This window comes from Anomaloglossus baeobatrachus (genome assembly GCF_048569485.1).
Source record: "Anomaloglossus baeobatrachus isolate aAnoBae1 chromosome 5 unlocalized genomic scaffold, aAnoBae1.hap1 SUPER_5_unloc_25, whole genome shotgun sequence".
Lineage (NCBI taxonomy): Eukaryota > Metazoa > Chordata > Amphibia > Anura > Aromobatidae > Anomaloglossus > Anomaloglossus baeobatrachus.
In genome coordinates, this window is record NW_027441801.1 from 329,157 (window position 1) to 355,997 (window position 26,841).

The 26,841-nt window shown below is 44.0% G+C and overlaps 1 protein-coding gene across 3 annotated transcripts in view; it reads right to left on the minus strand.

The window, feature by feature from the left end:
- LOC142259080 (uncharacterized) overlaps positions 1-26,841 on the minus strand; it is a 123,341-nt gene that overhangs the window by 85,544 nt on the left and 10,956 nt on the right. The window contains exons 1-2 of one of the 3 annotated variants that reach the window (XM_075331598.1): positions 13,481-13,647; positions 8,373-11,275 (exon numbers count right to left, since the gene is read on the minus strand). In XM_075331598.1, coding sequence (XP_075187713.1) covers positions 9,723-11,168 — 1,446 coding nt within the window. In that variant the 5' untranslated portion in view covers positions 11,169-11,275; positions 13,481-13,647 and the 3' untranslated portion in view covers positions 8,373-9,722. Of the gene's footprint in view, positions 1-8,372; positions 11,276-13,480; positions 13,648-19,568; positions 19,808-26,841 lie in introns of those variants that run through there. The other 2 variants (XM_075331599.1, XR_012727923.1) reach the window with 2 other exon arrangements.

The following is a 26,841-nucleotide window of genomic DNA, read 5'->3' on the forward strand; positions in this document are numbered from 1 at the left end:
GGGCACACCTCCCCCTGGCCATTTGATGCATGAATGGACTTTAGACTGCTGGCTCTGTTCTGTTTACCAAGTTGTAGATTGGAGAAGTCCCATGCTGAGAAGAACAATATATATATGCAACCCCCACCAAATCAATGACAATAGCTACTGCTGAAGCCTGATTGCAATATGATACAGGCTGGGAGGGGAAGGAATTGTCATGATGTATGTAGTTTTCTCCATCCCATATTTTTGTATAAGATGCCATGTGATGTATTTTACCTTCTCACTGTATTTGCTGTAATACTATGTCTTGGGATGTAAGTGACCATACCTTCCCCCCAGCCTGTATCATATTGCAATCAGGCTTCAGCAGTAGCTATTGTCATTGATTTGGTGGGGGTTGCATAAATATATTGTTCTTCTCAGCATGGGACTTCTCCAATCTATAACTTGGTAAACAGAACAGAGTCAGCAGTCTAAAGTCCATTCATGCATCAAATGGCCAGGGGGAGGTGTGCCCACCTAAGGGGCTGATCCCAGGAGAGAAGAACATGTTAGAGGAGTTAGTTGGAGCTCGGCTGGAGAAGGACTAGGATCTATAGCTGAGGCTGGATCCTGGGGTCTGTGTGTGTGGACTGTTACAGACTGGAGATCCGCGGCCACGTGGGATTGTGTTTTGTTGTTCACCTGTTGGACTCAAGGAACTCATATAAGGACCATTGCCCTAATTCCCCTGGCATCGGAATACCAGGCGGTGCCCCTGGATCTTTTGTTTTTCTGTTGTGGACTCCTTGCGGATTTGAAGGATTTATATTTATGTTTGCTGCTTTATCTTTGTGGTTCCAATAAAGCCCTTTGGATTGTTCCTTGGCCTGGTGTCCCTCACTGCTCTGTTGCATACCCCGTCACAGGGGACAATCAACTCCATGCATAATTATAAAGCCCCTGGCCCTGACGGATTTACGGGAGAATTCTATAAAACAGTAAAGGAAGAGATCTTACCTACATTACTAGAGCTGTATAATAGCATACTAGACGGTAATGCGTCTTTCCAATATAATAACCGGGCATATATAAAATTGATCCCTAAACAGTGGAAGGACCCGAAGGATCCTGGTTCGTACAGGCCCATATCACTTATCAACCTAGATATGAAGATAATGTCAAAGATTATGGCAAATCGTCTAGCTATAATTCTTCCCCAACTGATTTCCCCAGCACAGGCCGGCTTCATTCAGAAAAGATCAGGGACACTAAATATTAGAAAAGTTCTTCTTGTCCTGGATAGGGTTAACCTTCGGCCTCTGAAAGGAGAATCTCCCGCTTTGCTTACAATAGATGCCGAGAAAGCCTTTGATAATATTGAGTGGGCATGGCTTTATACAGTTCTAGATGAAATGCGTTTTTCGGGGTCATTTTATACCTACATTAGAGAAATTTACACAAATCCGAAGGCTCAAGTATACATTCCAGGATATCTGTCAGCCCCTTTACCGTTACTGAAAGGAACCAAACAGGGTTGCCCCCTTTCCCCATTACTTTTTAATCTGGCTCTGGAACCATTGGTACGATTGTTATCTACACATAGCACCTTCCAGGGTATTTCTGTAAATAATAGACAAATTCAGTCAGCTTTTTTTGCTGATGATATTTTGCTTTTCCTTTCGAATCCAGCTCAGCAAGTCCCCGAGATTTTACAAATTTTGTGAGAGTTTGGAGCGTACTCAGGCTTCAAGATTAATGCGTCAAAGTGCGAGCTCCTATACCTGGGAGGGACAAATGTTCAAACACGGGAGCAGAACCCTTTTGAAGGAATTACATTGGCTAAGTCATATATCACATACTTGGGAGTTAAAATAGGTAAGGTTCCGGCAACCCTTTATAGTCTAAACTATCCACCCCTTCTGAGCCAAATAGAGCAAGATCTTAAAAGATGGCATTATGGGGAGATAAGGTATGCACACCAGTGACTATGGAAGGGGAATACATGGAATAGCAGAAACTGCTGTGTGAATACTGACATGAAAAATTCAATAGCTATTTGTAAGGATGAAATGTGAAAAATGGAACCTGCATTACTGCCATGAATATATGAATAAAGAGAAATTTAGCTACTGAATTGATCAATGCAGAAGAGCCCCAACACTACGCCAAAGTATTTCTCTACGTTGGGGTCCCTAGCTTGTGTGTGTCCTCTCATGCAGTTAAAAAACTTACCGTGTATGGGACGCTGAGACCCAGGCTATATATGCGTATAATGTGGATTGGCAATAGGTGTGTATGGGGAGGGTTCACAAACGAAAAACTACTAACATTAAGGAATAACGTTTGGAACTCCATTCTATGTATGAACTGGGTGCAAAAAACCTAAAAAACATCACTATGGGGAGATAAGGTATGCACACCAGTGACTATGGAAGGGGAATACATGGAATAGCAGAAACTGCTGTGTGAATACTGACATGAAAAATTCAATAGCTATTTGTAAGGATGAAATGTGAAAAATGGAACCTGCATTACTGCCATGAATATATGAATAAAGAGAAATTTAGCTACTGAATTGATCAATGCAGAAGAGCCCCAACACTACGCCAAAGTATTTCTCTACGTTGGGGTCCCTAGCTTGTGTGTGTCCTCTCATGCAGTTAAAAAACTTACCGTGTATGGGACGCTGAGACCCAGGCTATATATGCGTATAATGTGGATTGGCAATAGGTGTGTATGGGGAGGGTTCACAAACGAAAAACTACTAACATTAAGGAATAACGTTTGGAACTCCATTCTATGTCTGAACTGGGTGCAAAAAACCTAAAAAACATCACTATGGGGAGATAAGGTATGCACACCAGTGACTATGGAAGGGGAATACATGGAATAGCAGAAACTGCTGTGTGAATACTGACATGAAAAATTCAATAGCTATTTGTAAGGATGAAATGTGAAAAATGGAACCTGCATTACTGCCATGAATATATGAATAAAGAGAAATTTAGCTACTGAATTGATCAATGCAGAAGAGCCCCAACACTACGCCAAAGTATTTCTCTACGTTGGGGTCCCTAGCTTGTGTGTGTCCTCTCATGCAGTTAAAAAACTTACCGTGTATGGGACGCTGAGACCCAGGCTATATATGCGTATAATGTGGATTGGCAATAGGTGTGTATGGGGAGGGTTCACAAACGAAAAACTACTAACATTAAGGAATAACGTTTGGAACTCCATTCTATGTCTGAACTGGGTGCAAAAAACCTAAAAAACATCACTATGGGAATTATTGAATTTTTCATGTCAGTATTCACACAGCAGTTTCTGCTATTCCATGTATTCCCCTTCCATAGTCACTGGTGTGCATACCTTATCTCCCCATAGTGATGTTTTTTAGGTTTTTTGCACCCAGTTCAGACATAGAATGGAGTTCCAAACGTTATTCCTTAATGTTAGTAGTTTTTCGTTTGTGAACCCTCCCCATACACACCTATTGCCAATCCACATTATACGCATATATAGCCTGGGTCTCAGCGTCCCATACACGGTAAGTTTTTTAACTGCATGAGAGGACACACACAAGCTAGGGACCCCAACGTAGAGAAATACTTTGGCGTAGTGTTGGGGCTCTTCTGCATTGATCAATTCAGTAGCTAAATTTCTCTTTATTCATATATTCATGGCAGTAATGCAGGTTCCATTTTTCACATTTCATCCTTACAAATAGCTATTGAATTTTTCATGTCAGTATTCACACAGCAGTTTCTGCTATTCCATGTATTCCCCTTCCAAAGTCACTCGTGTGCATACCTTATCTCCCCATAGTGATGTTTTTTAGGTTTTTTGCACCCAGTTCAGACATAGAATGGAGTTCCAAACGTTATTCCTTAATGTTAGTAGTTTTTCGTTTGTGAACCCTCCCCATACACACCTATTGCCAATCCACATTATACGCATATATAGCCTGGGTCTCAGCGTCCCATACACGGTAAGTTTTTTAACTGCATGAGAGGACACACACAAGCTAGGGACCCCAACGTAGAGAAATACTTTGGCGTAGTGTTGGGGCTCTTCTGCATTGATCAATTCAGTAGCTAAATTTCTCTTTATTCATATATTCATGGCAGTAATGCAGGTTCCATTTTTCACATTTCATCCTTACAAATAGCTATTGAATTTTTCATGTCAGTATTCACACAGCAGTTTCTGCTATTCCATGTATTCCCCTTCCATAGTCACTGGTGTGCATACCTTATCTCCCCATAGTGATGTTTTTTAGGTTTTTTGCACCCAGTTCAGACATAGAATGGAGTTCCAAACGTTATTCCTTAATGTTAGTAGTTTTTCGTTTGTGAACCCTCCCCATACACACCTATTGCCAATCCACATTATACGCATATATAGCCTGGGTCGCAGCGTCCCATACACGGTAAGTTTTTTAACTGCATGAGAGGACACACACAAGCTAGGGACCCCAACGTAGAGAAATACTTTGGCGTAGTGTTGGGGCTCTTCTGCATTGATCAATTCAGTAGCTAAATTTCTCTTTATTCATATATTCATGGCAGTAATGCAGGTTCCATTTTTCACATTTCATCCTTACAAATAGCTATTGAATTTTTCATGTCAGTATTCACACAGCAGTTTCTGCTATTCCATGTATTCCCCTTCCATAGTCACTGGTGTGCATACCTTATCTCCCCATAGTGATGTTTTTTAGGTTTTTTGCACCCAGTTCAGACATAGAATGGAGTTCCAAACGTTATTCCTTAATCTTAAAAGATGGCATGACCTTCCATTGAACCTAATTGGTAGAGTCCACCTAATTAAGATGATGTCGATATCAAAATTAATGTATCATCTTCAAACACTTCCCCTGCTTCTCAAGCATAAAGATATTGTCCAGCTAAATAGAGCTTTTTCACACTTCATTTGGAGGGGGAAAGGCCCTTGTATAGGGCTTAAGAAGTTGATGGCATCTAAGGTTTATGGAGGTCTGAGTTTGCCGAACATTCGGGGTTACAATATAGCCTGTTTGACTAGATATATATTGGATTGGATTAAAGGCTCTAGACATTATTCAGCGTTGGAGCTTGAGAGAGACTATGCACAACCTTGGGATCTGGTGGCGTTACTTCATACTGGGCAGGCTAATCTCCCAGTGAAATATATATTTATATATATATATATCCCATATATATCCTTTACCTTTCATTCCACTAATTAGGCCTACCAGTTTGTCCCAATATCTTTATATCTATTTGCTTTTTATTCTTTAACATTATTCTTTATCTTTGCTTTTTATTCTTTAACTTCGCTCTCTCCTCAAAGTCTATTCATATATCCACCAGCTACTTTACTCTGCCGTTCCCTACCCTTATCACTACCTCTACCCATCTTATATAACCAATAGGGCACCATATATTCATGTACTTTGAGACACTTCCAGCATGTTAAACACATTAGAGCACACACGCTGCCATTTCCCTCATCCTCCTTCCTAACCTATTTAAACCTAATGCAACTTGTATGTATTTTTACTAATATTACTAACAGTTTCATGTGCAAAATTTGATAGCCTGTTATACTGCCATATATACATCTCATATTATTTATACTAAGTGCTATATTCAATGTATATTATGTTTCCAGATTGGGAGATTATTCTCATAATTTTGAAAAATGCTGATCCAAAGAATGAATGTTCATTTTAAGAATATACTGTATTTATTGTATATATTTGTAAATATGTATTTAGACACTGTTTATATTTCTTTTCCTAGCAATCTCGTGAACAAAGCTCCTCGAGCCGAAACATAGAAATTGATTGGGTTACAATTTATGATTTCTACTGTAGAAATATAATTCTTTTACTTGCAAAGCAAAGACAAAGTGTGTGCCGTGTATTACTATAGACTGAGCACAATATCTAATTCACAGAGAACGTCTGGTGAGATTTCTGGACATCATACAGTGGCGCTATTCAAATATGTGGGAAATTATCCTCTTGTTATTATGTGTAACTGGGAAAGGGACATTGGGCCGTTACTGATGATCAATGGACAAGCATCCTTGAAGGGGTCAGATCTATATCCCTAGTGGACATTGTTGACTGTCAGAACTATAAATCATCCATAGAGGATATATGACCATCTGTTCCTCCACATACATACAGAGGACAAAGGTAGGAAGTGCTGAGCGGAAGCTGCGGATCTTATACACAGGCTGCGGAGTATAAATACTTTTGTGGAGTAAAGTTATTACAATTGTAAAATCCTAATCAGCAGGTTTGGTCGGAGACACCAAGGTTGTATATAAGGGAATATAGAAGAACTGACACTGGACACACAAGGGAAAAATGCAGGACGATTATGGTTTCTTACACATAAATTGATAACATTTACTGTAGATGGATTCAGATGACACTCCGATAAAATGTGATTAACAAAGTCAGTGAGAAATATTGGCCTATAAGACGCACTTTTTCCCCCAAATGTTGGTGGAAAGTGGGGGGTGCGTCTTATAGTCTGAATGTAGGACATGCATGGCTGACGGGAATGAGGATGCTGCGGTGGAGCAGGTCATCGGCGTCACGAGCAGGCTATAACAGCGCCTTCCATGACCACGTGGGCCCGCTCATTTTATATGCACACCCATCCTACCGCCCATCATCTCTCAGTGCTGAAGCCGGCGCTGACAGGTGGGCGGGGGGTGCACGCGTGATTACCCCTGGCAACTACAGCCTGAAGTGATCATGTGCGGCTGTACTCACTGACCCCCGCGCATCATCATCAGCGCGGAGTACAGTGAATCAGTATACTCACCGGCCATGATCCCTGCAACACAGCGATGTCCTCCTGTCTGCCGGCCAGCTAATCTGTGTAGAGCGGTGCACGCAGCGATGACGTCATCCCTTTGGGCACCGCTAGTCTCATCAGCAAGCCGGCAGGCAGGAGGACATCGCGATGCTGCAGGAGAATGGCTCCACACAGGTCAGCGGCGCTGCTGCTGACACAGAGAGGAAGATGATCGATGCTGCAGGGAGTGAGGAAAGCTGAGTATAAACGTTTATTTTTTCTGTGCCATAGGATACAGGCCATATAGCAGGATGGGGGTATATAGCAGGATGGGGGTATATAGCAGGATCGGGGTATTTAGCAGGATGGAGGCATATAGCAGGATGGGGGTATATAGCAGGATGGGGGTATTTATCAGGATGTGGGCTATACCAGGATGAGGGACATATATACAAGGATGGGAATCATATACAAGGCAGGAGGATCATTACCAGGATGGGATACCTTAGTAGAGAATTTGGGGACATTACCCCCATAACAGTGTCAGCAGCAGATCCTCGCCCCATAACCGTAGGTCATGACCACATTTTTTGCTTAAAATTTTATTTTCCTATTTTCCTCCTCTAAAACCAGGGTGCGTCTTATAGTCGGAAAAATACGATAAATATATAACAATAAGAAATGTTCGATGCATATGGAATATTGATTTTTTTTTATATTTAGAAAACAGAGGTCTATTAGTAACTGCATATATTATAATTCTAATGTAACTTGCTTTCCCTAATACTAAATCTAGCATGCTTTCCCTTTCTTCTTTACTTACTTGTCTTTACTTTTATTGTCTTTTTTGTTTTCTTGTTCAGGTTGTCATATTTATAGTTTCTTCCCATGTGATATTTTTTTTCAATATATATTTTATTTAAATTTTTTCACATAACAATCAATACATATCACAATAGGTGCAACACTACGATATTATTAACAAACACCACAAAGCAACATATGGTAAAAGGAAAAAGAAGAAAAAAATAAAACTAAAGAGAGGAGGGGAGGGGTAGAACACCAATCCGGTCAATTCTATACATAGAAATTAATAATACAAATACATATAGATCAACACCCCATAGGACAAATAGAATATGAAGAAAATGCCCAAATTCCCCAATTTCTCTGAATTTGTTTTCTTCTCTATATTATGGTAAGTGTAAAGTCATAATGAAAATGAGTACCGTATATGCCGGCGTATAAGACGACTGGGCGTATAAGACGACCCCCAACTTCTGCCCTAAAAATATAGAATTTGGGATATACTCACTGTATAAGACTACCCCCGTTCAGTATGCTTCAGTATGCTAAGAGCAGGGGGCCGCACTGTGTGAGGAGGTGTTTTTTTTACTGTCCAGTATAACCAATAGGATTAGTGCAGGGGCCAGCATGTAAGCTCTTCATTAATGTCCCTGCATGGATGCGAGGGGAATCTGGCGTTACTGCACTAATCCTATTGGTTATACTGGACAGTGAAAAAAAAAAAAACACCTCCTCACACAGTGCGGCCCCCTGCTATATATACGCTATATATACGCTATATATCCGCTGTATATATACCAGTATATATGCTGTATGATATACCAGTACGGGGCCGGGCTGTGTATCGCGTTTCCATAACGACGAGGCAGGAACTTCCCTGCTAGAGCGCTGACGTCAAGGCAGAGCTGCTTGCCTCTGATTGGCCAGCGCTCTGCCATTCAGCAGCGGTGACAGGAAGTTCCTCCCTCGTCGCTATGGAGGCAGAATCCAAGCGTGGAACGGAGTGGAGCGGCGCACTACAGCACCCAGGTATATATCCGGCGTATAAGACGACCCCCCACTGTAGCCATTATTTTAAGGGGGTAAAAAGTCGTCTTATACGCCAGTATATACGGTATTAATTTTCCTGACAAGCTCCTCAACCGAGGGAACTGAAGGGATTTTCCACTTTATAGCCTGACATCGTCTGGCCGAGGAAAGTATATCAGCAATAACAGTTTTCACATTTTCAGATTTGCCAGTGGATCATCCATAATTACACGAAGACCAGTTACAGATGAAATTAGATCAAACACCTGCTCACAAAATACCATAACTTTAGGACAGGACCACCATACATGCCCCAGCGAGCCTTTCTGAAGACAGCCTTTCTAACAGCAAGGGGAATAATCAGGGAACATGTGAGCCAATTTGCCTGGAAACAGATACCACCTTGTATGAATTTATATAATTTGTTCTAGGTGATTTATACAAGCGGAGGTCCTATAAGTCTATTCCGAGGCGGCCCACCATTGTTGAGGGAAGAATATAAAAGATACCTATTGCTCCCATTTTATCATGTATGATGTATGACAACTTCAGATCTTCCAACTGGGAGTTTAATAAACTATATAAAATTGAGACCCCTTTAATATAATATTCCCCTTTTTGAAAAAGTCTATGTAGCAAGAGGAGATGAATTGTACCCAATATCAGATCCTGTACCAAGGAGATGTTTCATTTGGACAGTTTTGATGTAATCAAAATTTCTCAACCATCTCCAAAAAAGGCATTAACTGAGAATCTATATAAATAGCTGCCAATTTAGTATTGCCACTCTCTTCCCAATTAGCATGGCTTAAATAAGAGAAATGAGTTTCTAAGGATCTAATAGAAATATCCAATAAAAGAACAGAGAGAATCACTTCACCCCACCTCCTTCACCTACACAAAAGAGAACAGATAGTAGGGAGGTAAAGAAAATTGCATTAAATGGTTTAATTAACACTACTTCCAAAAGGCTTTGAGTAGCCCATGTAAATTTCTCTTAGTGGGCAACAAATTATAATTTGCAAGTAAAAGATTTCACTTTTTCTAGGTATGATAATGGCTTCTACCTTTGTGAGTTTTGTGATGTTCAAAAATAACCCATTTGTGTGTTAAATATTTCCCTCATTCTAAACATGTCAAGGGTTTCTCCCCTGTGTGAATTCTTTTGTGTTTTCCAAGACATGATTTTCGGTTAAAAGATATCCCACATTCTGAACATGAATATGGCTTCTCACCGGTGTGAGTTCTCTGATGTGTAATAAAATGCAATTTATGTGTAAAACATTTCCCACATTCTGAACATGAAAAAGGCTTCTCCCTTGTGTGAGTTCTCTGGTGTATAACAAGAGTTGATTTCTGTGCAAAACATTTCCCACATTCTAAACATGAAAAAGGCTTCTCGCCGGTGTGAGTTCTCCGATGTGTAGCAAGACTTGAATTTTGGGTAAAACATTTTCCACATTCTGGACATGAATATGGCTTCTCACCTGTGTGAGTTCTTTGATGTGAAACAAGATGTAATTTTCGGTTAAAAAATCTCCCACATTCTGAACATGAAAAAGGCTTCTCGCCTGTGTGAGTTCTCCGATGTGTAGAAAGACTTGAATTTTGGGTAAAACATTTTCCACATTCTGGACATGAATATGGCTTCTCACCTGTGTGAGTTCTTTGATGTGAAACAAGATGTAATTTTCGGTTAAAAAATCTCCCACATTCTGAACATGAAAAAGGCTTCTCCCTTGTGTGAGTTCTCTGGTGTATAACAAGAGTTGATTTCTGTGCAAAACATTTCCCACATTCTAAACATGAAAAAGGCTTCTCGCCTGTGTGAGTTCTCCGATGTGTAGCAAGACTTGAATTTTGGGTAAAACATTTTCCACATTCTGGACATGAATATGGCTTCTCACCTGTGTGAGTTCTTTGATGTGAAACAAGATGTAATTTTCGGTTAAAAAATATCCCACATTCTGAACATGAAAAAGGCTTCTCGCCTGTGTGAGTTCTCCGATGTGTAGCAAGACTTGAATTTTGGGTAAAACATTTTCCACATTCTGGACATGAATATGGCTTCTCACCTGTGTGAGTTCTTTGATGTGAAACAAGATGTAATTTTCGGTTAAAAAATCTCCCACATTCTGAACATGAAAAAGGTTTTTCACCTGTGTGAATTCTGTGATGCTTAGCAAAATTTGTTTTCCAGTTAAAACATTTCCCACATTCTGAACATGAATAAGGTTTCTCACCTGTGTGAGTTCTCTGATGCTTAGCAAGATTTGTTTTCCAGTTAAAACATTTCCCACATTCTGAACATGAAAATGGCTTCTCCCCTGTGTGAGTTTTCTGGAAACTAACAGATTCTGAAGAAAATCTTTTCTCCCCTATGTGAACTTTTTTACTATTTTTTTGATTTTCTGAAGTTGAAAATGGCTTCTTTGCTGCAAAATCACTTTGATTTGTAATGCTGCTTTTGTGATATTTATTTTTCTTAATAGTATGTGATGATTCAGAATATAGGACTTGTTTAAAAGAATCAGATGATAGATTTTTGCTGTGAAGTGATGATGGCATATCTTGAATAGTGGCATTCACTTCAGTTATATCTTGTGTGATATCAAGGTCATCTGATTTTAAAATTGAAGATGTCAGTTGTGCCTCTGTTCTCCTGGTACAGTCATCTGCCAAGAAGGAAAATTATTGACGATAATATATACAAATTTAAGGATATAATTTATAAAAATAGCTTGTAATGCCATTACCAGTGTCCCCGCAGTGCCCCCGCAGCCTTTCCCCGTTTAAGGTCTCCTGGGAGTGCGCTTAGAGCACGCTTATATATTCTTAAAGGGCCAAAGTGCCCTTACCCGGAAGTGCCTCACAAGTCACAACCTACAGCTGAGAGGCACTAGGTATTCAAGGCATCCTCCCCTATGGGAGGTGCCTGGGCAACGTGACCTATCGTTAGAGACGTGTTGCTAGTTGTCAGTTCCTGTTCTGTTTTCTGAGTCTCATGCTGTGCGTGATAACAGATGTCTGTTTCCTAGTAAACGCTGTGCCCACTGTAGTTGCTACATCTGTCTATACCAGCTGTGCCTGTTGTATCTACTGCACCTATTTTATTAGCCATATCCACTGCACCTGCATACACCAGCCGTCTGGTCTGCACACGACCACATCAGTGACTGTCAGAATACAATCGCCGACCACTGGGGTCAACTATCACAGTACCAAGTCTCCGTGGCGTTACATCTGGCAGCTACCTCCCAGCACAAGCCTATCCTCACCATCAGAGGCTATACATGTGAACATATAGTGAACATGGTAAATAAAAAAACATTGTGTAATTCCCCTAACTTTTTGCAATTTCACTGCACTTGGAATTTTTCCACCATTTCACAGTACACCATATGATAAATGAATACTGTAATTCAAAAGTACAACTCATCCTGCAAAAAATAATCCCTGATATGTCTATGCTTATTAAAAAAAAAAAAAAAAAAAGAAAAAAAAAAAAATCGCCCAGGGGTGAAGAAGTTAAATTTTGGAAATCATGTGGGTGGGCTGCTCGGCCTCCATTTACCCACTGTGGGATAATCCTAACCCCTATCATGTTACAGTTAGGGGTGCTTCACACACAGCGAGATCGCTGCTGAGTCAAGCTTTTTGTGACGCAGCAGTGACCTCATTAGCGATCTCGCTCTGTGTGACACTGAGCAGCGATCTGGCCCCTGCTGCGAGATCGCTGCTCGTTACACACAGCCCTGGTTCGTTTTCTTCAAAGGCGCTCTCCCGCTGTGACACACAGATCGCTGTGTGTGACAGCAAGAGAGCGACAAATGAAGCAAGCAGGGAGCAGGAGCCGGCGTCTGGCAGCTGCGGAGGCTGGTAACTAAGATAAACATCGGGTAACCAAGGTGGTTACCCGATATTTACCTTAGTTACCAGCCTCCGCAGCTCTCACGCTGCCTGTGCTGCCGGCTCCGGCTCTCTGCACATGTAGCTGCTGTACACATCGGGTTAATTAACCCGATGTGTACTGTAGCTAGGAGAGCAAGGAACCAGCGCTCAGTGTGCGCGGCTCCCTGCTCCCTGCACACACAGCTAAGCGGTGTGCGCTGGTAACTAATGTAAACATCGGGTAACCATACCCGATGTTTACCTTAGTTACCAGTGTCCGCAGCTTCCAGACGCCGGCTCCGTGCAAGCGCAGCGTCGCTTGCACGTCGCTGCTGGCTGGGGGCTGTTCACTGGTCGCTGGTGAGATCTGCCTGTTTGACAGCTCACCAGCGACCATGTAGCGATGCAGCAGCGATCCTGACCAGGTCAGATCGCTGGTCGGATCGCTGCTGCATCGCTAAAGTGTGAAGGTACCCTTACCCTGTGCTGAACTTTGGATATAAACGCCCCTATCAGCACATTCATCAGAAGGGAGAGAAGGAAGATCCATCAATAAGATGCCGAGATTTTAGGAAGATGGATTCATTGCTCTCAGTGGGAGAAACAATAAGAATCTTGTCAAGGGGCGGACACAGACTGTAGTGGGTCCTTGTGCAAGAAATCTTTTTGCCCCCCACCTTCATATGGTAACAAAATTATGTAAACATATAGATTGTAGTGTTTATTACTATTCTAGTGTAAGATCTGTTAACATTTACATATATAGGTTAGAAGACTGTGGACTTTTCCTTGTTATGCTGCCACCTACTGTCAAAACAAAGAACAGCAGGCACAAACTCCTACTACTTGATTTACTTGGTACAGTCCTGAACAGGATGTGCAGAGGAGCTAGTTTGGTTTGGTAGCTGTTTTGATGCAGAGAAGTGTGTGTCCGGACGTGCGAAACAAGGCAAGGCCGCATTCTGCCCTGCTGAACAAGGTCCAAGTACCTGAGTGTTGCGTGACATCTCCCCAAGACACAGATCCAAGAAAGGCTGGATGTGGAGCGAGGAGCCAGACAGCACGGGCAAATTACAGATCCGGGACAAAGACTGAACTTTAGAGGTGTCTGCCGGCGGAATACGGGCCCCAACGGTGACGAGGTACCCCACGCTGAAACCTGCAGTTAAGTGTGCACACTACTTTAGTTAGGGACAGATAGGAAAAGACTCTGCACAGTGTTATACGAGTAAGATAACAAGGACTCTGCGTTTTTTGTTTAATAAGGATTTCTGTGTTTTGCTTTTGGGAGTACAATCTGAGGCTTCCCACCCTTGACAAGTTATTCAAAGTAGTTGTATATATATTGCATTATCTCTACTGCTGTGCTCCTTTCCCGCATTTTTCCTCCACCTGTGTTGTGCAATATGTTATTAAATTTGCATTGATTAACCCCCGTGGGTCCGTGCAGTCCTTGCGTATCCCGTTACCTGCAGGTTATTACATTTGGCGTAGTCGGCAGGATACGCAGGCTGGTACGGAACAATGGACGGACAGGGGGGTGTCGCTGATGGAGGTGTTCTAATACAACCTGATGGGGGAATACCAGCAAGGCAGCTGTCCCTGGGGGCTATGCTGACCCATATACCAAAATTTACTGGCAGCAATGTACCTCTCCATGACTGGGCGCAGAGAGTGAGGGGCATGTTGAGAGTAGCAGGAGTGACTGCAGAAAATCAAGGGGAGATACTGTTGATTGCCCTTGAAGGCCATGCTCAAGAGACTATTTTATTGCGCCCTGAGAGTGAACGGAAGACGTTAGAGCAGGTGGTGAAGATTCTTGAGAGAGTGTATGGCGGGAAACCAGAAGCAGGAGATTTACAGGCGCAACTGTTCTACAGGCTGCAGGGTGAAGAAGAAGGTCTGCCACAGTATGCAAATGCACTCCAGAGAATAATGAGACAAATGCTTACAGCAGAGCCAGAGCTAGCACAAACCCCCGGTTATGCTGACCGTACCCTACGAGATCAATTCCTCCGTGGGTTACATAACCCCAAGATTAAAAGGTGCCCTCCGTGAACGGCTAAGGGTAGAAAAAAACTTAACTTTCCAGGAGATATTGGAAGAAGCAGTCTCCCGCACACAAACTGAAAATTGCGACCTGCAGAACGCCTGGGGAGAAGTTTGTATGCATAAGGTAGTCCCGGGTGAGAAAAACCGAGAACCGAGCCAGCTTGAGGCTAAAGTGGATCAGTTACAAGAGACTGTTACTGCTCTACAAGAGTTGCTGAAGAATATGCAAGCCCCGGCGTCAGAAGTAAGAACGACAGCACCGCGGCCAAATACCCGCACGCATACCTATCAAGAAGAGAGGGGACAGATCGAGCAGAGACGATCAAGACCCGCTGGAGACTACCAGTGTTGGAACTGTGGAAATCGGAACCATTTATTCCGACACTGTCCGGAGAGGAAGACGTCTCAAGAAAGACCGCCGTTAAACTAGTGCCTCCCTCCATGGATGGGCACATGGCGGGGAGACCAACTGAGCTTAGAGAAAACCAACGCCCTGAAGAGATAGCAGCCTGCACGCCAACGATCACGGCCGAATTTGAAGGGAAAGAAGTAAGATGCCTGATGGATACTGGGTCCCAAGTGACCACCATGCCAGAACAGTTCTTCTACCAACATTTTGGACAAACTGTATCCATTGACAAAGGGGCACATATCAAACTGAGGGCTGCAAACAATCTTCCCATTCCGGTTGTAGGGGTCGTGTGGATGGACATACGTGCCTGTGGCCAGAACTTAGGCAAAAAAGGGATTGTGTTAACGAAGGGCCGGTACGACAGAGAGGTGCCAGCTATCGTTGGCATGAACGTCCTGAAAGAATTAGACCAGTTACTCTTCAACAAGGGGGGCTGTGATTACTGGAAGACAACAGTTGCTAACAGGCCCGCCCAAAAGGTCTTCCAACACCTTATCCGTGCCCGAGGACTGTGGAAGAATGGTGGGAGCCGCTACCCAGTGGGGAGGGTTCGAGTCCCAAGACAGACAACAATTACTCTACCTCCAAATCGTGAGACAGTCCTCACCTTGCCAGTCGGGGCCCACCGTACACTCGAGGGGATGGAGGTGTTGGTGGAGCCTTACCGTGGTGAAGAGAACGGAGATGAACCGTTGGTGGCTCGCACTTTAGCAACAGTAAGAAATGGAAGGGTCCCTTTCCGTTGCATGAACACCGGTGAACAGGCCTACACCTTGACCTCGGGAGTTGTTCTGGCCCATGTCTACCTGGCGCCTGAAGAGGTGGCGGCCGCAGAATCAATTGAATTGCAGCCCATGGCAGGGGAAGCCTGGACTTGGGCTGTTTCCATGGAAAGAAAAGAGAAACCCACTGATCAATGGAACAGTCGCGTCATCTTAGGGCAGATGGGAGTGGACCTGAGCCCCTTCGATTCGGAGCAAGCCCAAGCCATAGAGGACTTTATTTGGGAGAATCAAGCCACGTTCTCCCGTCACGCAGAAGATTTCGGCTGTACTGACAAGATTCAGCACAAAATACCCACAGGAGATGCCCCACCGATCAGGGAAAGGTACAGGCAAATACCCCCAAAGTACTACCAAGAGGTAAAAGAGCTTTTGGCGCAGATGCTGAAGAGCGGGGTGGTAAGAGAAAGTCAGAGTCCATGGGCTGCCCCAATCGTGCTGGTCAAGAAAAAGGATGGGTCTACCCGCTTCTGTGTTGACTACCGCAAGCTTAATGGATGCACGGTTCGTGATTCCTACCCTCTGCCCCGGATAGAGGAGTCCCTGTCTGCGTTGGGAAAGGCACGTTACTTCTCCTCCCTCGATCTGGCCAGCGGATATTGGCAGGTCCCTTTGGCAGAGAAAGACAAGGCCAAGACCGCATTTATTGTACCCATGGGACTCTTCGAGTTCAATCGCATGCCGTTTGGACTAAATAATGCCCCAGGAACTTTTCAGCGCCTCATGGAAAGTTGCCTTGGAGACATGAACTTCGAGGCCACATTGATTTACCTGGACGACATAGTAGTGTATTCTGTAACCTTTGAGAAACATCTAGAAAACCTGGGCCAAGTGTTTCAGCGGTTACGGGCCCATGGGCTTAAACTAAAACCAAAAAAATGCCGGATCTTTCAGGAAGAGATTGAATATCTCGGACACAAGGTGTCAGAAGCCGGCGTACAGCCCTCCGATGGGAAAGTGAGAGCAGTGCTACAATGGCCCACACCCAGCACAGTGCGAGAGGTTCGAGCTTTCCTGGGGCTATCCGGATATTACCGTCGCTTTATCAAAGATTTCGCGAAGGAGGCAGAACCTTTGCACGAATTGCTCCGAGGGACTGCGAAAGGACCAAAAGCACAGAAAATTTGCTGGGGACCAAGACAAGCAGAAGCCTTACACCGATTGAAAGAGGCCTTGGTTAGCGCCCCTGTGCTTGCCTATGCAGACTATAACCTCCCTTTTCGGTTGTATACAGACGCGAGCCTCTACGGCCTGGGTGCAGTACTGGCCCAGGTACAGAATGGTACTGAACGGGTGATTGCATATGGAAGTCGGACGTTGCGAGAAGCCGAGTGCAATCCCGAGAATTACAGTTCCTTTCGGCTGGAGTTACTGGCACTAGTATGGGCAATAACCGAAAGGTTCTCGGAATATCTCACGGGAGCCCAAATTGAAGTCTATACGGATAATAATCCCCTGGCTCACATCTCCACCGCCAAACTGGGAGCAATGGAACAGAGGTGGCTGGCACGACTCTCCAGATACAATTATCATGTGCAGTACCGCTCTAAGCATGAAAATCAGAATGCGGATGCCCTTTCTCGTGTTACCACCGAAGCCCCAGTGGGGGAGAGAGATGAACAGTTGGAGGAAGATGAAATTCCGGACTTCAGTAAATTCACCGCTCAAGTGGTAGAGGCTCGTATGCTGGAAATTACATCGGGCACGACATCACGCCTGCTTGGCCAAACCAGAGAGGAATGGGTGAAAATCCAGTCATCTGACCCAGAACTGCTTCAAGTGAAAGAGTGGGTGATCCAGCAGAGCAAGCCTAGAAAGGAAATACGGGCCACGCTGTCGCACGTGGCCCTCCAGATTCTCAGCCAGTGGGATAAGCTGTCGGTGCAAGAAGGGATGCTGTATCGGAAGGTGCACCTAGCTACAGAGTTGGAAGTACGGTGGCAAGTAGTGATACCCCAGAAGATGGCAGTACCACTGGCCCGAGAGGCGCATGAGAAGGGAGCCCATTTCGGACCAGAAAAGACTTACCAGTGGTTGCAAAGAATAGTATACTGTCCTCAGATGCTTCGGGCAGTAGAGAAGGCCTGTAAACTGTGCCGTTCCTGCGAGTTAAGTAAGGCTCCCCCACAGCAAGCACCAGTACAGACTATTGTAACCAAAGAGCCGTTGGAAGTACTCATGATTGATTATCTGAAGATTGGTCACTCCCACCGGGGCTATCAGTTCTGCCTTGTGATGACAGATCACTTCTCCAAATTTGCGGTGGTGACGCCCACCAGAGATCAGACGGCTGAATCAGCTGCTCGAGCCATCAGTGATGACTTTATCCGGGTGTACGGCTGCCCCAAAAGAATACATTCCGACCAAGGGGCTTGCTTTCAGGGCAGTGTCATGAGAGAGCTGCAAAGGATTTACGGAATGCAGAAGTCAAGGACTACGCCTTATCATCCGCAGGGCAACGGAGCCTGCGAGACATTTAACCGGACCCTCCTACAAATGCTACGCACGTTGGAGGATGATCATAAGAATCACTGGCCCGGCTATCTCGCAGAACTCGTGTGGGCGTACAATAATCGTGTCCACGCCACCACTGGGTACACCCCGTACGTGCTACTGTTTGGAAGAGCCGGAAGAGGCATTGAAGAGCTGAACCTAGCTCCCCCCGAGATCAGTGAAGGTCAGAGCGTAGGTTCCTGGGTTGACTGTCACCGTCGACGGCTGGAGACTATCCATCGAATTGTCACCAAGCGGCTGCAAGAAAAGACACACCCACAGCGGAAACCTGTGTGTGAAGCCCCGTTCGTGCCAGGAGACCGAGTACTAGTTGCAGAGAAACACCCGAGACACAAGTTGAGTGAGCGCTGGAAAACGGAGCCGTACATTGTGATCAGAAGAATCTCTCCCCACGGATCAGTATACGAAGTGAGAGGCGAGCGAAGAGGCGACACCCTCATCCTGCATCGTAATATGCTGAGGCCCTGCTATTCAGAAGACAGGACCAGACAAAGCACCTCGGAGACGGTGCCCGTGCCCGTTCCTGTTGCCGTCGAAGAGGGCTCTGACGATGAAGAATGGTGGCGGGCCCCGACCAACCCAGCAGACTGGGAGAGATCCACACCCCCAAACATTCAAGACACAGGTGCCACCCCTGCAGAGCAGGAGTCACCAATCGCCAGCGATGGGGACGAGAATACTGTACTCCCTGATACGGCGCCGACGTCTGGTGACTTAGCCGTAGTACCACGCCGGACTGAGCGGGCTAATGCTGGTATTCCCCCTGATCGGTACTTGGCAGATGAATTTGTGTGTTCTGTCACTGGATCCTGTTTTAAGACATTGGCTCCCAAGCACCAGGTTGTGAAGCAGGGCAGGAGTTGCCACCGTGTGCCCCTGTGCAGAGCGCCTCAGGAGAGTATCGGCCGGGACGGCCGAGGTTAAAGAGGGGGGGAAGGAAGATCCATCAATAAGATGCCGAGATTTTAGGAAGATGGATTCATTGCTCTCAGTGGGAGAAACAATAAGAATCTTGTCAAGGGGCGGACACAGACTGTAGTGGGTCCTTGTGCAAGAAATCTTTTTGCCCCCCACCTTCATATGGTAACAAAATTATGTAAACATATAGATTGTAGTGTTTATTACTATTCTAGTGTAAGATCTGTTAACATTTACATATATAGGTTAGAAGACTGTGGACTTTTCCTTGTTATGCTGCCACCTACTGTCAAAACAAAGAACAGCAGGCACAAACCCCTACTACTTGATTTACTTGGTACAGTCCTGAACAGGATGTGCAGAGGAGCTAGTTTGGTTTGGTAGCTGTTTTGATGCAGAGAAGTGTGTGTCCGGACGTGCGAAACAAGGCAAGGCCGCATTCTGCCCTGCTGAACAAGGTCCAAGTACCTGAGTGTTGCGTGACATCTCCCCAAGACACAGATCCAAGAAAGGCTGGATGTGGAGCGAGGAGCCAGACAGCACGGGCAAATTACAGATCCGGGACAAAGACTGAACTTTAGAGGTGTCTGCCGGCGGAATACGGGCCCCAACGGTGACGAGGTACCCCACGCTGAAACCTGCAGTTAAGTGTGCACACTACTTTAGTTAGGGACAGATAGGAAAAGACTCTGCACAGTGTTATACGAGTAAGATAACAAGGACTCTGCGTTTTTTGTTTAATAAGGATTTCTGTGTTTTGCTTTTGGGAGTACAATCTGAGGCTTCCCACCCTTGACAAGTTATTCAAAGTAGTTGTATATATATTGCATTATCTCTACTGCTGTGCTCCTTTCCCGCATTTTTCCTCCACCTGTGTTGTGCAATATGTTATTAAATTTGCATTGATTAACCCCCGTGGTTCCGTGCAGTCCTTGCGTATCCCGTTACCTGCAGGTTATTACACTAGGACACAACTATCAAATCTAAACAATAAAGAAGCTCCATATTCACCATCTGAATATAACACAGACCAGTCCTGCCGCCCTCCTATCTGCTGCAGCTTCAGCGCTGTCTCCAATGCTTCTATTTACATTGGCTGGAGATGGCACAGCCGTATACTGTGTGTGGTTTGCAGCTTGTCAGTGGTATACAGCTCAAGAGTCTGAAGCCAGTGATTGTCTGCAGCGGTCACATGAGAGACACTTGCGCTGTGATGTCTGCAGCCATTGTAAACAGAAGCATCAGGGAATGTAACACTAGAGCTGTCAGGTGCAACAAAGATGAGGATTTATAGTTTATTAAAGGGATTGTCCAGACAAAGGTCATTACCTGGAGGCCAGATTCTGTAAAAATAACAAAACAAATTGTGTTCCCCTGCTGTCACCACCTGGATCCAGCGCCGGCCGTCCTGTGCTCAGTGCCAGCATTAATTATGTCACTGTTCTATCAGACATAGGACCACTGCAGCTTGTGATGCCTGCAGTTCAAGTCACCTGACCGCTGCAGTCTATCACAGGCTGCAGCGGTCCTGTGTCTGGTAGAACAGTGACATAATTATGTCACAGACCACAGGACAGTCTGCGCTGGATCCAGGAGGGTGACTGCAGGTGTGAATAATTTAATTAGTTTTACAAAATTGAACCCCTATTAGATCCTTTTGCCAGACAATGTCTTTACAGTAAATGTATTATTTCAGACAACTCCTTTATACGGAACCTGCCAGCTGAGACCCATGCGCTGTGGCAGCCTGTACCAGGCAGTGGCAGCCTGCACCAGGCAGTGGCTGTATGATCTCAGCCAGGGGTTTGTTACCCTAAAACACTGCGGAGATTCAGAGAAAAAAAACCCCACTTTAATAGATGTCTGGGACTGAGCCGCATCAGTTGTAGTAGTTGTACAGATGTGATGTCTGATACAAGCTGCTTGATCCACGGGTGACATGTATCCGCTGGCAAGATCCTTTTAAGCAGCTCTATATGACAGGTGGTTACAGCAGAGAAGAAGAGGAAATACAACAAAAAAACAGCCGCACCATAGACCTGATTAAAGAAGCCCCCACTAGCTTGTTTACTGATGGAATGTGTGTTTATGCATGAAGTGTCATAATATACTCACCTACCGCTGCTCTCTCTGGTGGCCAGCTCCGTTCTGCTACTCCTCTCAGTGACGTCACCACCGCTCTCTTCGGTGTCCAGCGCTGTTCTGCTCCTCTTCTTAGTGACGTCACTGTTGTTCTCTCTGGTATCCAGCGCTGTTCTGCTCCTCTTCTCAGTGACGTCACTGCTCTTCCTTATCTCTGGTGACCAGCGCTGTTCTGCTCCTCTTCTCAGTGACTTCACCACTCTCTCGTATTTCTGGTGTCCAGCACTGTTCTGCTCCTCTTCTCAGTGACATCACTGCTCTCCCGTATCTCTGGTGTCCAGCGCTGTTCTGCTCCTCTTCTCAGTGATGTCACCACTCTCTCGTATCTCTGGTGTCCAGCGCTGTTCTGCTCCTCTTCTCAGTGACATCACTGGTCTTCCTTATCTCTGGTGTTCAGCGCTGTTCTGCTCCTCTTCTCAGTGACGTCACTGCTCTTCCTTATCTCTGGTGACCAGCGCTGTTCTGCTCCTCTTCTCAGTGACGTCACCACTCTCTCGTATTTCTGGTGTCCAGCACTGTTCTGCTCCTCTTCTCAGTGACATCACTGCTCTCCCGTATCTCTGGTGTCCAGCGCTGTTCTGCTCCTCTTCTCAGTGACATCACTGGTCTGCCTTATCTCTGGTGTTCAGCGCTGTTCTGCTCCTCTTCTTAGTGACGTCACCACATTCCAGTACCTCCAGGTCACACTGTGCTCTGCTGGACCTAAAAGTGACTTACAATGTAAGTCTATGGAGAAACAGAAAGAGGCTCTATAGGCTTTAATTGTAAAAGACTTCTGGCTCAGAGTGTAGTGTGACCCGAGATACTGGAGAGCGGTGATGTCACGCAAGAGAGTAGAAGAGCGGCGGTAGGTGAGTATATAAATACACACACTACATTACATGCACATACACACTCCATCAAAAAAGAGAGTAGGAGTCTTCTTTATATGTATGCATTCACCTATACCCTGTGTGCAGAATTATTAGGCAAGTTGTATTTTAGGATTTTTTTTATTATCAATCAACTCAAAAAACTCATATCAAAGTTTAAATATTTTTGGAAGTTGGAGTGGGTTTTTTTAGATTTGGCTATCTTAGGAGGATATCTGTTTATGCAGGTAACTATTACTGTGCAGAATTATTAGGCAACGTAATAAAACCCAAATATATTCCCATCTCACTTGTTTATATTCACCAGGTAAACCAATATAACTGCACAAAATTTAGAAATAAACATTTCTGACATGCAAAAACAAAATCCCAAAAAATTAGTGACCAACATAGACATTCGATGACACTCAGCAGCCGACCATCCATAGATTCTGTCATTTGCTTGATCTGTTTACGATCAACATTGCGTGCAGCAGCCACCACAGCCTCCAGACACTGTTCCGAGAGGTGTACTGTTTTCCCTCCCTGTAGATCTTACATTATATGACGGACCACAGGTTCTCTATGAGGTTCAGATCAGGTGAACAAGGGGGCCATGTCATTATTTTTTCATCTTTTAGACCATTACTGGCCAGCCACGCTGTGGAGTAGTTGGATGCATGTGATGGAGCATTGTCCTGCATGAAAATCATGTTTTTCTTGAACGATACCGACTTCTTCTATACCACTGCTTGAAGAAGTTGTCTTCCAGAAACTGGCAGTAGGTCTAGGAGTTGAGCTTCACTCCATCCTCAACCCGAAAAGGTCCCACAAATTAATCTTTGAAAATTCCAGCCCATACCAATACCCCCCTCCACCTTGCTGGCGTCTGAGTCGGAGTGGAGCTCTCTGCCCCTTACTGATCCAGCCTCTGGCCCATCAAGAGTCACTCTCATTTCATCAGTCTATAAAACCATTGAAAAATCAGTCTTAAGATATTTCTTGACCCAGTCTTGACGTTTTATCTTCTGTTTCTTGTTCAAAGGTGGTGGTTTTTCAGCCTTCCTTACCTTGGCCATGTCCCTGAGTATGGCACACCTTGTGCTTTTTGATACTCCAGTAACATTGCAGCTCTGAAATATGGCCAAACTGGTGGCAAATGGCATCTTGGCAGCTTCACACTTGATTTTCCTCAATTCATGAGCAGTTATTTTGTGCCTTTTTTGCACAACACGCTTCTTGCGACACTGTTGGCTATTTGACATGAAACGCTTGATTGTTCGGTGATCATGCTTCAAAAGTTTGGCAAGTTCAGGACTGCTGCATCACTCTGCAAGACATCTCACAATTTTGTACTTTTCAGAGCCCGTCAAATCTCTCTTCTGACCCATTTTGCCAAAGGAAAGGAAGTTGCCTAATAATTAAGCACACCTTATATAGGGTGTTGATGTAATTACACCACACCCCTCATCATTACAGAGATGCACATCACCTGATTTACTTAATTGGTAGTTGGCTCTCAGCCTATACAGCTTGGAGTAGGACAACATGTATAAAAAGTATCATGTGATCAAAATACTCATTTGCCTAATAATTCTGCACACAGTGTATGTGCACATGTGACTTCACCACATCGGCCTTTCTCACACTTGTAATGGATCTGAAATAATATGAACATGTCGGTGAGTACGAGGATGACACATATACAAACATAATAGATGGATAGATAGATAGATAGATAGATAGCAACACATTACACTTGGACTCTTCTCTCTGTAAATGATTGCACATGGTACCCAGCATAGCAGGTTCTTCTCTCTGTACCATAATGTTCAGGTATGAAGTGAGAAGCGTATATATCACAAATTTTTTAAAAAGTACAAAACTTTATTAAGGCAACTTCATACACATTTAAAAACAGGGAAAACCCACAAAGTGGAGCACATCATCCCCAATTGATAACCCTCAAAAATACAAGAATAAATTCACAGGCATATGTCACTGTATACAGCCATTGTTGGTTGGCAACGGAGACAGTGTATATTTATTTGTTTATTTATTTATGGGACACGTATAAACCCAATCATTTTATACAACATCGCCACCATGCCAGCCAACAAATGGCAGCCCAGTTATGAATGAATATAATTGAATACAGTTACTTTTAGAGATACTAGCAGTCTGTTGTCAATGCTTTTTCACAATGCAGAATCTCCCATGGTAAGATACCATGTTTACTTTGGACAATTGACATTTAAGTGTTCTGTTTACTGTTTTAGTACAGTGTGTCCGTATCCTGAGATATTTTTATCATGGATCTCAAAGCCAGAGAAACACTTTGGTTGAATAAGGCATCAAATTTATTCAAACAGGGAACCCCGTCTGTCGTATCCTATAAAACCCTGCTGACAATAAAGAGCACCTGAGACAATATAGAAATTTGGTACAAAAAAAGACGAGACTGTGGTGGAACAAAGCCTTACTTACAAATTATCACTCACAGAAAATAATACCGAGGGGATTGAGAGTTCAGGTTTTTCCTTCCTTTGAACTCAATAACGAGTCACTAACCAATAGATGGATCAAAGCCGCTGAGACATGCTCTCTCGAGTTTGTCCAGATTATCATAGAAAACAATTTAATATCACTAAATAAAATTGATGATGACCTGGAAGCTTTGATGCAAACTATCAAAAAGGATATGGCTGTGGACCAGATAAATAAATATATGGCTGATTTAGAAAAGGAAATTGACAAATGGGAACAAGAAATAAGCCAAACCAAATTAAAGAAATACCAACGAGATTTGGGCGATTATGAGAACAAAAAAGTCTTTAAGTGGCAGCAGAAGGGCTACAATATGCCCAAGTCCCGTATTCAGAAAAATCAAACTGGACCCACCAGCGCAGCAATGTCTGATAGCTACGCGTCATCTAGTGACATGGACGAAGGTAGTGAGATATAATTCAGAACCAGAGCCAAAAATAAAGCTGGACCTAAATATCACGCCATGTTCAAACCGAGAGATGGTAGATCCTACAAGGGACAAGACCACTACAAGGTAATCAATCTGTCTGATTACAATCTGACGGATGTGCAGTTGGGTGTTTTGGAAAGGGTCTCACTTTCTCTCCCTCTCAACCTATAGATAAATTCACGGCGGTGAAAGAGATCCATTTATTTTCCCGCAAGCTGATCCTACGCCGGCTACACCATAAATCTAGTGGGGGTGAATTATTTAATACATCGGTTGAGAGGGAAGCATTGGAGACATTGGAATCTCTAGCAAGAGAAAGTCGCACCACTCCTACAAGTAAGTTTCCTATGCACCTTATGCACAAGTCCAAAACTTTTTCATCACTTAGTTTGTGCCCAGCGGTGGAGTTGTTCACGAAACTGGTTTGTAGAGATATTAAGCGGATGCGATTGGATGGATTTTCGTCAAAACCTAATTTGAGTAGAGTTGAAAAAGAAGCACTTCAAGATCTGTCAACTATAAAATGTTTTCTTTAAACCAGCCGACAAAGGCGGAAATCTAGTTGTCTGGCCATCAGCTTTGTATGAAAAACAAGCTTAGATTATTAAATGACGGCAAGTGCTATAAACAACTATCCACCAATCCATCTGCTCAGTACCAAAGCAAATTGGTTTCCATTTTGGAGAGGGCTTTTGAGGATGGAACAATCCCAAAAAAATTTTTAGATCTCATTAGGAAGCTCCACCCATGTCTGCCGACTTTATGGATCGATCTTTGGGATCAGATACAAAGACCCCAGGGACCCCCCGGGGCGACCTATAATATCGGGTAATGGCAGTCTGTGCGAACTCGTCTCTGTCACCATCGATCACTTTCTGAAGCCCATTGTGGCAACTTTACCATCATACATTCAGGACACCACTTCCGCGTTGCGGAGAATAAGTCACATTCAGGTGGAGAGGGAGATGATCATGGTGACAGCAGACGTGGAAGCTTTATATACATCAATCAAACAGGCCGATGGACTCCGGGCTACAAAATGGTTTTTACAGACCAGCAATGTCGACGCATCCATTTCTGAACTCCTATTGACGCTTTTGGAATTTGTTTTATATCACAATTTTTTTACTTTTAACAAAAGGGTTTATTTACAGTTACAGGGCACAGCGATTGGGGCCTCATGTGCCCCCTCGTATGTCAATTTATTTTTAGGTTTTTGGGAGCGCCATCTTTTTTTAGGCGATATTATACCAGCAGTGTCGGGAGTTCAGGAATGGATGCGTTACATTGACGATATTTGGTTTCTGTGGTCTGGATCAGAACGGGATCTAGTTGAGTTTATGAGTGAGCTCAACAAAAACGAATTAAACAACAAACTCACTTACAAATACGACAGACGTTTGGAGTTTCTTGACCTCCAAATTGAGGTATTGGATGACGGTTTTATACAAACAGATATGTTTCGTAAACCGACTGCAACAAATTCTTTGTTGCATGCCACCTCCTCCCATCTGCCCTCTCTTATACATGGGATCCCTATAGGACAATTTCTAAGGGCCAAAAGGATATGTTCCAGCGATGCAAATTTTGAGTCTCAATCAAAAGATATCACCCGAAGATTCATCAAACGTGGATACAGCAAGAGGAGTGTCAAAAATGGCTATAAATGTGAAAGAGATAGCAATAGAAATGATTTCCTCTT